The sequence below is a fragment of the Plasmodium falciparum genome, assembly GCF_000002765.6.
Source record: "Plasmodium falciparum 3D7 genome assembly, chromosome: 14".
Lineage (NCBI taxonomy): Eukaryota > Apicomplexa > Aconoidasida > Haemosporida > Plasmodiidae > Plasmodium > Plasmodium falciparum.
Genome location: NC_037283.1, coordinates 57,501 through 72,500, shown reverse-complemented (window position 1 = coordinate 72,500; position 15,000 = coordinate 57,501). Strand labels below are relative to the sequence as shown.

The window sequence follows — 15,000 nt, the reverse complement described above, 5'->3', positions numbered from 1 at the left end:
AGGAATTGGTCTATGATATCTTGATCCGAAGCAGCTGTTGAATCATCTAGATATTTGGATAGATAAGTCGTTACAAAAAGTATTCTTGATTCATATGAGATGTAATTTTTTTTATTAATAATAAAAAATGGATATGCGTTATATGAATAATCGATTGTTGTTTCTATAAAGAAGTTTGCTATATCTGCCGATAGGAAATTATATCCTGAATATTCAAAATCGATTAATCTTAAACATTTATTTGTATTCATTATATTATTTTCTTGTAAATCATTATGACAAAAAACGATATCATTTGCTATATTTTCTATTTGTGTATATATTTTAATAAATTTTAAGAATTTATGAGATTCTTGTATATATTTATTAATATCTAAGGTTACTTTATCAAGATTTTTATAATTCGATACAGCTAATCTCCACCTATCCATCATTTTAAATACACAAGGAGTTTTATCCCAGTGTTCAGGTAAATGACGTTTTCGACTAAGTGTATGAAATTTTCCTAATACATTGGCTATTCCAACTAATATAGATTTATTTTTTAAATCATCAATACTTAGAGGATCTCCATATAACCATTCCTCGATACGCCCACCATCAAATGTATTTAATAATAAAGGTGCTATTCTATATTTACTCATTGTTTTATATACTTCAAATTCACTTAAAGGATTATATAATGCATCTACATCTTTTCCATATATTCTAAATAAAACATGTCTTCTCGTTATTCTATATTCAATTGCTGTGTCTTCTTTTATACTAACTTCAAAAAGTTGATTAGTTAATCCACTTAAAATTTGATTTACACATACATCATCTTCATTACACCTAGACCAATCATGTACTTTTTCAAGACATATTTTTTTAATATATAAAGGATCTGTTAATTTTGAAAATTCTTGAGCACATAAAGGTATATCATTCTTTTGATTTATCATATGTAATGGAAAAGGGTTCTTACGTATATCTATTTCTTGATTAAGTTGTATTGTTGTGAACATTTCTAAATCGTCATTATATGTCATTTGCCCATTTTCTACTATTTTACTATTCTCCTCATTTTCCTCTTCTACTTTACGAAACTTATTTTTATCGAGCCCAATGGGGTCACAGATTTTGCTTTCCATTTTTTATAAATATATAAATATTAAAAAAAAAATAAATAAAAAAAAAAAAAATATATATATATATATATATATATATATATAAATATATATATATTTTACTGTTCTATTAGGTGCTAGATACTAATTTTACACATATATATATAAAAGTATAAATATATATATATATATATATATATATATATATATATATATGTGGTTATGTTTTCTAGGTGTTTTGTTATATTAAACAAAATAAGTTATATTATTAACATAAAAAAAATAAACAATTAAATGAATAAATAAATAAGCAAATAAGTAAATTAATAAATAAGTAAATAAATAAATAAATATATATATATATATTCAATAGCAACACAAAATATATATATTTGTGTACCAGTATATTTATTATATGGAAATTTTATAGAATTTAGTATCCACTAATATCCATACTATTATATACATACATACATTCATTCACATATATATATATATTTTATTTTATAAAATAGGCAAAAAATATAAGTTGTTAAAATATAAAATATAATAATAATATAGGTACAAATAATAAATATCAAAAAATTATAAAAAAAAAAATTAATAATTCTTTATATATATATATATATATATAAAAGAAAAAAATTAAATAATAATTTATTCATATAAATTTCTGTTATTATGATAAAATCAAAACTTATGTGATACATACATACATACATACCATGTATATATATTATGTATATATAATAAATATATATGTGTGTGTGTATATTTTTGTGCGTATACAGGTTTACAATAATGTGTATTACACAAAAATTATTAATTTTTCTTTTTTCTTTTTTTTGTGGTGAAAATTTCCTTTTTTGCTTAAATATTATTCTTCTATTTTTTTTATCTTCTAAAAAAAAGAAAAAAAAAAAAAAAAAAGAAACAATATTATAAAAATTCCTAAATTACTTGTTATTACAGTTAATAAAAAAGTATTTTATGGTTTTCCCTTTGAATAAATGTAAAAATGTGTTATCAAAAAAGAAAAAGAAAAAAAAAAAAAAAGCAGAACAGTATAACAAAATAAAAAAATATATAAATATAAATAGATATATATATATATATATATTAAATAAGGATGAAATACCTCATCTATAAAATAAAATATTTATTACTTTGTATCATCTACTTTGTTATTTTATTTTAATTTTTTATTTTTTGATAAATTTTTAAACATAAAAAATGAATAAATATAAATAAATAAATAAGTACATACATACATATATATATATATATATATATATATAACACACGTGTATATATATGTACGTGATTTGTGGGTTCAATTTTTATCATAAAATGATTATATACAAATATAATATATATATATATATATATAATGCAAAAAGAATTGTATTTCTTATGTTTATATATTCAACATATATTTTTTTTATAAAAATAAATAATTATGTAATATATTTTATTATATATGTGTAACAATATATAAATAAAAATTATTTAACATGTTTCATTATTGTATAACTATATATAAATTGAATATTAAAAAAATATATATATATATATATATTATATACATATGTACGTATAGTATGCATATGTGTATATATATATTATATATATATATTTTTTTATATTTTAATTATTCATATTATATATACAATGAAAAAAAAAAAAAGGGGAAACAGAAAAAAAAAAAAATTATATAAATAATATAAATGATAATAACCAAAAAAAAAAAAAACAAAAGAGAATGAAAAGAAAAGAAAAAAATTAATATATATATATATATATATATAAATAATTTATATTTATATTTTTAAATATACTATTATTATATTTATAATATATAATTATACATTAAATGCATATACCAAGTTATTATCAAAAAAGTATATAATTATATAATATATATATATATATATATATATATATATAATATTAATCAATAAATACTATAAAAAAAAAAATTTATAATTAAGGAAAATATGATTATTTTATTTTTCCTTTATATTAACTTTTACATAATATTTGAAAAAAAAAAAAAAAAAAATGAACTTTTTAATTTTTCATAATATGAAAAATAATTTATATGAATAATTTTATATTCATAAAGTTTTATTCATTATTTTTTTTATAATGTATGATATATTAAAAAAAAAAAAATATATATATATATTATATATATAAATATATATATAATATATATGTAAAATATATATATATGTAAAATATAAACATATATAAATATATATATATATATATATATATATATTTATAATATTATATGTGTTTTTTTTTTTTTTTCTTTTTTTTAATGTGTTATATAAAAAAAAAGAACAGAAAGAAGGAAAAATAGAGCGTTTATTATATATATATATATATAAATATATTTATTTATATTAACAAAAGAGAAGTTATAATATATTAGTTTATCTGTGCTTTAACATTTATATGTGTATGTATTTATAATTTTATATAGTATTTTAAATTAAATTTATATATATAATTAATTGTTAAATAAATATATGTATATATATATATATATATATATATATATATATATATATTATATATATATATTATATTTATATACATAATAAAATATATTTACAGGGAAAAAAAAAAAAAAAAAAAAAAAAAAAAAAAGTGCACCAGAATGACAATATGAAGAAATTATATATATATATGTATATAATAATATAATATAATATATATAATATAAAATGTATATATATAAGAATTAGTCTTTTTGCGTTTTTTATATTTTTAATTTAATTTTCCATATTTTACTATGTTATTTTTTTAAATATATTAAAAATAAAGATTATCATTGTACAAATATCTTGTTATTTATCCAAAAAAATGTACAGGATAATTTGTTCATTCTTAAATAGGATATATCTCAAAACAAAAAAAACAAAATGAATATTATTAATTGTAGGAATATTATAATAGTATATATTTGTTTAATAAATAGAAAGAAAAAAAAAAAAAAGGAATGTGAAAAAAAAGGAAATAGTTATATTTTATTTAAATGATAGGTTATAAAAATGTATGACATATATTGCTTTTTACTATATATATATATATATATATATTTTTTTATTTATACCTTTTACAAATATAATGTGAATTGTTTATTCTATGTAATAATATTATAATATTTATTATATAAATAAAATTTGAGACCTCTTACTATTTTTTTTTATATTTTTCTCTTAGTATTAATTTGGGTTCAAGTTTTACATGTTGTCTTAATTATATATGTAAAATAAAAATGTATGTTGAGAAAAATCAAGTCATAAAATTAAAAGGGTTGAAAGGAAAAAATTTTAAATATAAAAATTAATAGTATATTTTATTTTTTTTTTATATATTGACCTTTATTATATGCATGTATAGTATAATATAAATTAGATGTTGAAATATAAAATGTGAAATATTTCTCACACCCAAAAAAAAAAAAAAAAAATATATATATAAATATATATATTTAAATTTATAATGAGATTTTACGTAATAAAAAAAATAATTTTATAGTTATTTTTAAAAATAAATATCATGGTTATGTGATATTTTTATTATACCTCGGTAATATATTTATTATTATTATTATTATTATTATTCGAAGGTTTTATTATATACCCTATAAGATGTGGTTTCTTTTTAAGTATATAGGTTTAAATTTTTAAAAAAGAAAAAAAAGCAAGAATATTTTTTTTAAATATAATATGAATAAATATATAAGGAATATATATGTATACCCTTATTGGATTAAAAATAAATTTTTTTTTTTTGTGTGAATGAAAAAAAAAAAAAAGAATATTTATATTTTTGACAGTGGTATTTTTGTTAATACGTTGTATTATGCATATATATATATATATATATATATATACAGTATGATTGTTTCTTTTTTTTTTTCTTTTTTTTTTTTTTTTTTTTATTATTATGATATTATAAAAATCTGATGACTCTATTTAATGGTGTTATAATCTTTTATTTTATTTTATTTTATTTTATTTTTTTTGCATGGTGTTGAAATGGAAGTTTATATATATATATTTATTTATTTTAAAAACATTTTAATTAATATATATTTTTTGAATGTTTTATATTTTTTTCATTATTAATATAATAAAATAATTAATTGTTATAGAATTATTATGTAACCCTTCCCCCCCCTCATTTGATTTGTTCTGTTTTTATTTTATGATAATTATAAAAGTTAGACTTTTTTAGGTTTATATATATATATATATATATATATATATATATATATTTTTTGTTATAAAAAGATGTATGTAATAAAAATATATCATATTATAATATTTTATGTTTGTCTTCATAATTTTTTAAAGACATCATTAAATATAGATTATGAAAAGGATGTAGAATGTAGCTTGTATTTAATAAATAAAACTAATTATAATAAATTTTATATAAAAGAAAAACGAGAATTAGGTGAAAGGGAAAGTTCACAATATTTACAAAATTTACAAAATTTACAAAATTCACCAAATTTACAAAATTTACATATTTCAAAATTTTCAAGGAAACGTACATTTGATTCTTCTTTAACGCTTGATGAATTATATGAGCTGAAAAATATAATATTTTTTGAAAGACGAATTCTTGATGATTTGGTAGTTGATGTTCAAAATAGTATTGATGATGGAAAGCATATAATATTTTTGAAAGATTTTGTAAAAAATAAAATGCGTTTACATATTAGATTATATGGATTAAATTATTCATTCAATGGAATAAATAACATGGGTAATAATTTATTAAATCAGATGGAAGAAATTAATTCTAATTTCCCATTAACACATGAAAGTGTTAATATAATGTATATTTCTTATAAAACCGAACTTGATATATCAATGGACCTTTTAGATTGTGTGTTAAGACAAAGAGATGAACAGAAAAGAAATGAATATTTATGTAATATGAATGATATACGTTTAACAATATATGTACGATTTAATTCTGAGGGTATAAATATTAAAGAAGAAATAATAAATAAAATGATAATACGTATAAAAGCGAGAATTCATCATATAATTATATATCATGAAAATTTACCATCTTATAGATATAGACATTAAAAAGAAAATAAAATAATAATAAATTATAATATATATTAATATATATATATATATATATATATACATATATACATATTAGTTATAATATATTGATATATCTTTAGAGTTTTGTGTATTAATAATAGAAGTGTAATTTAAGATTTTTATATTTTTTCTTATTATATTTCCTTTTTTTTTTCTTTTTTCTTCTTGTTCATTTTTTGATGAGTTATATTAATACATAAAAAAGATATTAATAAGCACCATTTTATTTATTCACACTATTCATAAGTAAAATTTTTAAAATATTATATATATATATATATATATATATATATTTATGTATATGTCTACATATTTATATAATTATGCAAAGAAATAAAATTTTTTTCATTTGTCCTTTTTCTTTTCTTCTTTTTTGACTATTAATATATGTGTATTTAATTTTGTTGTGTTTCCAAAAATTTTGAAAGAATTAACATAAAAAAAAAAGAATAGAGCATGCAAAATATATGAAATAATGATATAAAATAAATAACAAATATATATTATGATTGTGATATTTTATCATGTGATATATTGACATAGTATGTACTAAAACATAAGAGACACACACACATATATATATATATATATATATATATATATATATCAATGTGCTATTTTTTTATATATAACGCAATAAATATGTCTATCTAAAAAAACAAGAAAAATAGTTATATAATAATATATAAAGAAAATAAAAGTTCAAGATTTGCATAGATGGTTAAAATTTTTTTTTTTTTGTTATTTTTGTTATTTTTAAACTAATTAGTTGCATTATAGGATATTATATATTTTTCCTTTAAAAATGATTTTTTGAAATTTAAAAAGTCCAAAGGGGAAAAAGAACAAAAAGTATATGTTAATAAAAAATATAATAAAAAATATATTATATTTGAACTTGACAATAATTATGTAATAGTAGATTTTTTATTTGTAAAGAAATATTTATTATATAGAATAAGAAAAAAAAAAAAAATTACAATAAATAAAACAGAGTTTTATGTTTATATGGAAAAATATAATATCATAAGAATATGTTTCCAGGTATATTATATAAGAGTATGATTAGATAAATATGACCAAATATTATGAATACGCAAGATTTGTTTTTAAGAGCAATATACAACACGGCACTGGAAGTATATAAATAAATAAATAAATATATATATATATATTTTATTTTATTTGTAAATTTATTAAAAATAAAAAAATATATAATTTTCTTTTTCTTTTCTTTTCTTATCTTTTATTTTCTTTTCTTTTCTTTTCTTATCTTTTATTTTATTTTCTTTTATTTTATTATTTTTTTTTTTTATATTTCTGTATTTTTTTTTTTCCCGCGTATGTTTTGTTATGTTGTATTATTATGTTGCACACATTTTATATAAAATATAAATGAATAAAAAGTTAATTAAAAGGTTATTACATATATATGTATCTACTTTCAAATTAAAAAAATAATTTTTTTTTATTTTCATTATTACATAAATATATATATATATATATATATATATATATATATATATGTATATTTTTTCTTTATTTTTGGATAAAACATTTTATATATTTATATTTTTATATATTTATATTTTTATATATTTATATTTTTATATATTTATATTTTTATATATTTATATTTTTATATATTTATATTTTTATATATTTATATTTTTACATTTATATAGAATACCTTCTTTTTTTTTTTTTTTTCTATGTGGTGCACATTATTTTTTTTTTTTTTCAATTTTTACCATTAATATATGTATATATTGGAAAACTATAAGTTTTTTTTTTTTTTGTATAAAAAATGTATTTGTCAGATTTTTTCATTATAATTAATATTTGCAGAAAGAGTATTAAAAATTATAAATACATATATATTTTTATAGTTTACTGAATAGTATACATGTATTATATTATCCTATTTTTTTTTTTGAAAGGCATTACAAATTTGTATTTATATATATATATATATATTAGTATATTTTTAATAATATTCCGTATAATATAATATTGCATATATTTTTATAGTATTAAATATATATATATTTAAAACAAATGATGAAATTTTAGATGTTATTCATTTTATATTAAAATTAATATAAATGAAAAAAAAAAAAAAAAAAAAAAGTATAGAAAAATAGTTTTTTTTTTTTTTTTATTTATTTATTTATTTATTTATTTATTGTCTTTTTATAATATCACATATTTGATTCGTTTAATTAATTAATTATTTATTATATATATAGAAAATAAATACCCTTTTTGAAAAAGAAAAATATTTTAATAATATATATTTATATATATTATACATGTATTTATAAAATATTTATATATTTTTATTAATAATTGGTTGACTTTTTTTATGTTGTACTTATTATAAAAAAAATTGTATTAATATAAATTTTGAATTGAATTTCAAAAAAAAATATTTATTCCGTTAATTTAAGGTAAATAAAAAAAATAAAAAACACATTAAAAAAATATATATTTATTATATATAATATAGTGCATGTAAAAAATAAAACATGTACTACATTATATTATATATATATTATATATATATTATATATATATATATATATATATATATATATGTATTCATTCAAGATAATATTTCATATACTCTATTTTATTTATTTTCATATATATATTATATATCATATATACCTATATATTTTTTTTATTATACATAAAAAATGTGCCTCTTAAGTAGAAAGAATAAATTGAGGAAAATAAAAAAATAAAATTCTATAAACTTATGAGAATATTTTAAAAAATAAAGGAATATCATGTATCTATAGTTATATAATATTTTTTAATTTTTATATTCTGGTGTTTAAAGTATATACTTATATTTTTATATATTCCGTTTGAATTATAAATTTATAGAAATATAATATCTTAATGTATTTTTTTTTATAATTATATATAATATAAAAAGAAAGAATGGGGAAAAAATGAATGATGTTGTATATAATGATATATATTTTTACATATAAATTATAGTTCATATAAATAATGATATGTATATTAAAATATATCCGTTTTAGTTTTAATTTGTTTATAAAAAATAAAAATAATATTTGTGTATAACATATTGATATATATATAAATATATGTATATTTTATTTTTTATTAGAATAAGTTAGAAAATATAAGGAAATAATAATAAAAATAAAATATACATATTTATTTATTTATTTATTTATAACATTTTATCCTTTTCTTATTAATTGTAGGAAAATATTTAATTATGGTTTCTTATAATGAATACAAGTTATGCTTAAATAATCCTCGTTTAGATATGAAGAGAAAAAATTATAAATATAATGTTCATGAAGGAATAATTAGGAAAGGTGCAAAATGGATATGTTCGATGAATAAAGCTTTTCATTCTCGTTTTTTCATATGCATATGTGTATTACTCCATATGATGGTATTTGTAAGTACAAAAGGATGAATAAATATAAACATAAATATAAACATAAATATAAACATAAATATAAACATAAATATAAACATAAATATATATATATATATGTATGTATGTATATATGTATATATGCTTGTCTAATTAAATTTTTGTGATAAAAATTTGATATATTTTATTATTTTTTTTTTTTTTTTTAGGGTGTTTGTATATACAAAGTTGAAGGAAGTGTTCATGTTACAGAACCCAACAGTAGTTCTTCCAGATCATTATATGAGAATAAGGGAGTTACGTATGAGTCTAATGTAGAAGTACATGATAATTTTTTAAATAAATTATACATGTCACCAAATGTTGAAAATAATGGAATTAAAGAAGATAATGTATTTGGAAATACTGATTTAGGTGGAATGGAATCACATGAAAAGTTTAAGGAAAAGATTAGAAGATCATCGACATTATCACAAGGTAATTATAGTAATTTTAAAGATGGATTTGGTTATGAATATTCAGAACTTGCTGATAGCATGACAGATGAGGAAATAGATAAAGAAGTAGATAAATTGATGGAATATACAAATAATAATAAAGAAAAAGTATATAGTTTATGGTGGCAAATAATGAGGAATGAAAGAGTTAAATATGTTATGATTATGAAAAATTTATACAATTTTTTCCTTAAATTGAAAAAGAAATACAATGTTGATAATAGTTTTTCAGAGAAACAATGGAATATATGTAAAAAGAGAGTAAAAAAAAATAGATTAAATTATGAAAAAAGTATTAATACGACCTTTTTAAACTGGTGCAACTCACTATTGTTGAGAAAAGATTATTATAGGAAACTTATAAAAGCGAATAGATTAAAATGGAAAGAATTAAGTATTAAAACAGAAAAGGCTTGTAGGCATAATATGCTTCAAGCTTTTGAAGAAAAAGTAAAAGCCCAAAGTACAAAACTAGATTTAGATTATGTAACTGAACATATTAGAAAGAACAAAAAAAAAAAAAAAATTACTAAAGACGGTGATGGTTGTTATTCTACAGGACCTAATGGACAGTATAATGAGTGTATGAAAACATCTGATTATATTGATGCACAAGATTCTGATGCTCTTGTAGAAGACGAAGTAACTGAGGAGGAAAATATTTCAGATGAATCCGTTAAAAAAGAAGAAGAAGAAGAAGAAGAAGAAGAAAAAGGAGTAGATGTTGCAGAGGATGAAGATGCTTTAAAAGATTCAACTGCTTCAGGAGATTCAAGCACTTCAAGATATACAGTATTATCTGCAGATTCTGCAGAATATATGGAATCAGATATTTTGTCAGTTTTGGATGTACCAGATGTAAATGGTCCTGCTTCTGCACGTAGTGTATATGTTCAGGCATATACCTCAGAACCTAAGGAAATGTTATATCGTCCAAAGATCAGATATGTGACCATATAATTAACAGGATATTACAAAATTGAAGTTATTGTTATGTGAAATATATATGGATTTTAACATGGGATGACAAAAAAAAAAAAAAAAATAAAAATAAAAATAAAAAATAATAAAAATAAAAAAAAAAAAAAAATAAAAAAAAAATAATAAATTTTAAATAAAATGAATATATACAAATATATTATAAGCATATGGTTACATGGACTAGAGTGTGTATTTTTTATTTTTAAAAAATTAGTTTACTAAAATGTAAATAATAATATGCATTTATTTGAAGAATATGATGAAGATTGTTTTAATTATTCAAAATAGTTGATATTCCTAATATTTTGTAAAAAGGAATAATTTAATGGAGCATAAGTCATATAATATATATATTTATATATATATATATATATATATATATATATTTCGATTTATGAGGAAACATAAAATTTTAATTTTATCATTGTTTTTTATACATATATATATCAGTATTTCAAAAGAACGAAGAAATTATTCCATTTTTATATTATAAAATATTATTAAGAGATATATTAATACAATTAGAAAATGTAAGTATAATTTGATTTTTTATGTTTTTTTAGATTGCTAATTTTTACACTTTAGGATTTGTTTTCCTTTATTTCATCAATTAATATATATATATATATGTATGTATATTTCCTTTTTATTATTATTATTTTTTTTTTTTTTGTTTCTTTTATTTATTAGTTTAGCTAACTTGTTGTATTAATATATCATTTTATTTTTTAACTTTTTTTTTTTTTTTTTTTTAAATAAACTAATGTTTATAATTATGATTGCATATTATTATTTAAATTTTTATATATATATATATATATTATTTTTTAATAAAAAATATGTCCATAGATATATTATAAAAATAAAATATATTAAAACATTGTAGAATTAAATATTTCACTTGTTCAATGAAAATATTTTAAGATATTTATACATATATATATATATATATATATATATATATTTATATATGTATAATTATACACCTAATAATAATAAAAATTTTATTATTATTATTATATATTATGTTATTTATTTATATAATTTAGTTTCCGCAGTATTATCATTTTTATATAAGTGAATATTTATATTACATATATGTTTTCTTTGTTCTTAATTTTTCACAAGTAAATAAATGAATATTATATTTTAAATTTATATTTAATAAAATGTATGTATGTATATATATATATATATATATATATATATTTTTTTTTTTTTTTTTGTAAAGGGGAAAATGTATATTCTCCACTTACCCCAAAAAAAGGAAAATAAAGTGATATAAAAAAAAAAATAAAAATAAAATAAAATAAAATAAAAATTAATGAAAATATAATATTCTAAAATATAATGAAGCCTTAAAATTATTTTTGTATATAGAAAATTTAAATATTAGGGAAAATATTTAAAAAAATAACAATTGATATTTTATTTTATTTTATTTATTTGTTTATTTTTTTTTATATTAATTAATTAATTAATTAATTATTTATTTATTTTCAAGGGAGAAGAGCCCATTAATTTTTTTACATAATTTTATTTTATATAAATACATTTTACAGTAATTTTTATTTTCCTACATTTTTATGTTACAGAAATATTTATTTTATTATTATTATATTTTATATGAATATTTAATAATAAAAAAAAAAAAAAGAAAAAAAAAATTTTATATAATAATAATATATAATGCTTTACCGGAACATAATAAGAATAATTTTGATAATATAAGTATATATATTTAATTAATATAGTATTCTAAATGCATGTAAATTATGTATATATTTATAAAATGATGGTGAATACCTTTAATTTATCTTTTTTAGTAAATGGTATGAATATATTATATGGATAAATGTGTTAATAAAAAAAATAGATGGAAATGAAAATAAATGTAAATAAATGTAAATTTAAAATAATAAAAAAGAAACAGGAAAAAAAAGGGAGAATAAAATAAGAATAAAAAATATAAGTATATATCCACGAAATTTTTTTTTTTTTTTTTTTTAATTAATTATAAAATGTAATATAAATAATTCATTGATTTTTTTTTTTTTTTTTTTAATTAATTATAAAATGTAATATAAAATATTCATTGATTCTTTTTTTTTGTTTTTTTTTTGGGCTTTTTTTTTTTTTTTTTTTTTTTTTATTTTCCATATTTATAATATGTGTTTAGAAGAAAAAAAAAACATATATATTTATTAAAAAAAAATTGTTGAATTTTATATAGGATATAATTTTCTTTTTTTTTTTTTAATAAAATATAAAAATAAAACATATATATAATATAATATATATATATATTTTTTATATATTTATTGATTTATATATATATATTTATGTATTAATTTAATATATAATATTTTAATATTTTTACATTATTTTCCTTTTTGTATATTTTTTTCTATTTAAAGAATGAAATATATATTTTATTAATGATTTTAATAAAATAAGTAGAAATGTAAAAAATTGTGGAAATTATGAGAATTATAAAAAAGTATATAGGATACAGTAAATTATTTCACTGGAGAATATTTTTAAAAAATATGTAATATATATATTTATTTATAATTATATAATAAATATGTATTTAAAAAAAAGAAAAATATTATATGTATATATATATATATATATTTTTGTTATATTTTTAGATACATTTATTAATTTGTATTAATGAATATAATATATTAATATGAAAATTTATTTCGTTGTATTTTAATTAATTTTTGTTGAATTAATTCTTTGATTGATAAATAAAAACTATATATAAATATTAAATTGATTATATATATAAAAGATTTTAAAATTTGTAATATTAAAATATTTTGTTAGGATTGTTCATAGAACAAAAATACCAGTGTATTTTTTAAAAAAAAATTACAAAATAATATATATATATATATATATGTATAGAGTAATACATAAGTAAAAATATATGTAAATATATACATATATATATTATAGTAATTTTTTTGTTTTTTTTTTTTTTAAATAAAGGTATGTAAAAATTATATAATATATATATATATTTATATATTGTCCTATAATGGTTGAAAATGAGTTACTTTACGAAAATGATGTAAGTAATAGTGGATTAGATGGAAAACCAAGATTACATTCATTTTTTAACAAGGATGGTTTATTATTAAGAACTTATTCTTGGACTGTTAAGAAGGCCATAGGAATATTTTTGTTAATTCATGGTTTGAATGGACATGTGAGATTACAATATTTAAGGCAGAATGTTGAAGTAATTAGTAACGATAAAGCTATATTAAAGGATCAGGATAATTATTATGTATATAAAGATAGTTGGATAGAGAAATTGAATGACAAAGGTTATTCAGTTTATGGTATAGATTTACAAGGTCATGGTTTGTCAGAGGGATGGGAGAATTTAAAGGCGAATATAAATAATTTTGATGATCTTGTATATGATGTAATTCAATATCTTGAAGAAATTAATAGAACAGTATGTTTAGATTATGAAAGAAATAAATATTTAAGAGCTATAAGAGAAAAAAATACAGATATGAAAGCTTTAAAAAAAGATAAAATTCCTATATATATTATGGGTTTATCCATGGGTGGTAATGTTGTTTTAAGAACATTAGAATTATTAGGAAAGTCAGGTGATTATAAAAATCTTAATATAAAAGGATGTATATCCTTATCTGGTATGATTTGTCTTGAGGAGTTATCATCAAAAGCTTCAATGAAATATAAATATTTCTTAGTTCCTTTTTCAAAGTTTATATCTTATATTTTTCCAAAATGTAGAATTAATCAAAATTTTAATTTTGAAATGTTCCCATTTGTTAATGATATTATTAATTTTG

The 15,000-nt window shown here is 16.1% G+C and overlaps 4 protein-coding genes across 4 annotated transcripts in view; 3 read left to right on the top strand and 1 right to left on the bottom strand.

Moving 5' to 3' along the window:
* Window positions 1-1,133, bottom strand: part of PF3D7_1401800 (choline kinase) — a gene marked incomplete at both ends in the record, with an annotated part of 1,323 nt that extends 190 nt beyond the window's left edge. Inside the window, one exon of the mRNA XM_001348157.1 lies at window positions 1-1,133. This exon is cut by the window's left edge and continues 190 nt beyond it. Coding sequence (XP_001348193.1) covers window positions 1-1,133 — 1,133 coding nt within the window.
* A 4,286-nt stretch (window positions 1,134-5,419) lies between these two features.
* Window positions 5,420-6,232, top strand: PF3D7_1401700 (conserved Plasmodium protein, unknown function; the record flags this gene model as incomplete). Its single annotated transcript, XM_001348156.1, has 1 exon — window positions 5,420-6,232. The coding sequence occupies one exon, from the start codon at window positions 5,420-5,422 to the stop codon at window positions 6,230-6,232; it is 813 nt and encodes a 270-aa protein (XP_001348192.1).
* A 3,280-nt stretch (window positions 6,233-9,512) lies between these two features.
* On the top strand, window positions 9,513-11,137 carry PF3D7_1401600 (Plasmodium exported protein (PHISTb), unknown function; the record flags this gene model as incomplete). Its single annotated transcript, XM_001348155.2, has 2 exons — window positions 9,513-9,701; window positions 9,890-11,137. 2 exons carry the CDS (start codon window positions 9,513-9,515, stop codon window positions 11,135-11,137), a joined length of 1,437 nt encoding a protein of 478 aa, XP_001348191.2.
* Window positions 11,138-14,207: 3,070 nt separating this feature from the next.
* Window positions 14,208-15,000, top strand: part of PF3D7_1401500 (esterase, putative) — a gene marked incomplete at both ends in the record, with an annotated part of 1,122 nt that continues 329 nt past the window's right edge. The window contains one exon of the mRNA XM_001348154.1: window positions 14,208-15,000. This exon is cut by the window's right edge and continues 329 nt beyond it. Coding sequence (XP_001348190.1) covers window positions 14,208-15,000 — 793 coding nt within the window.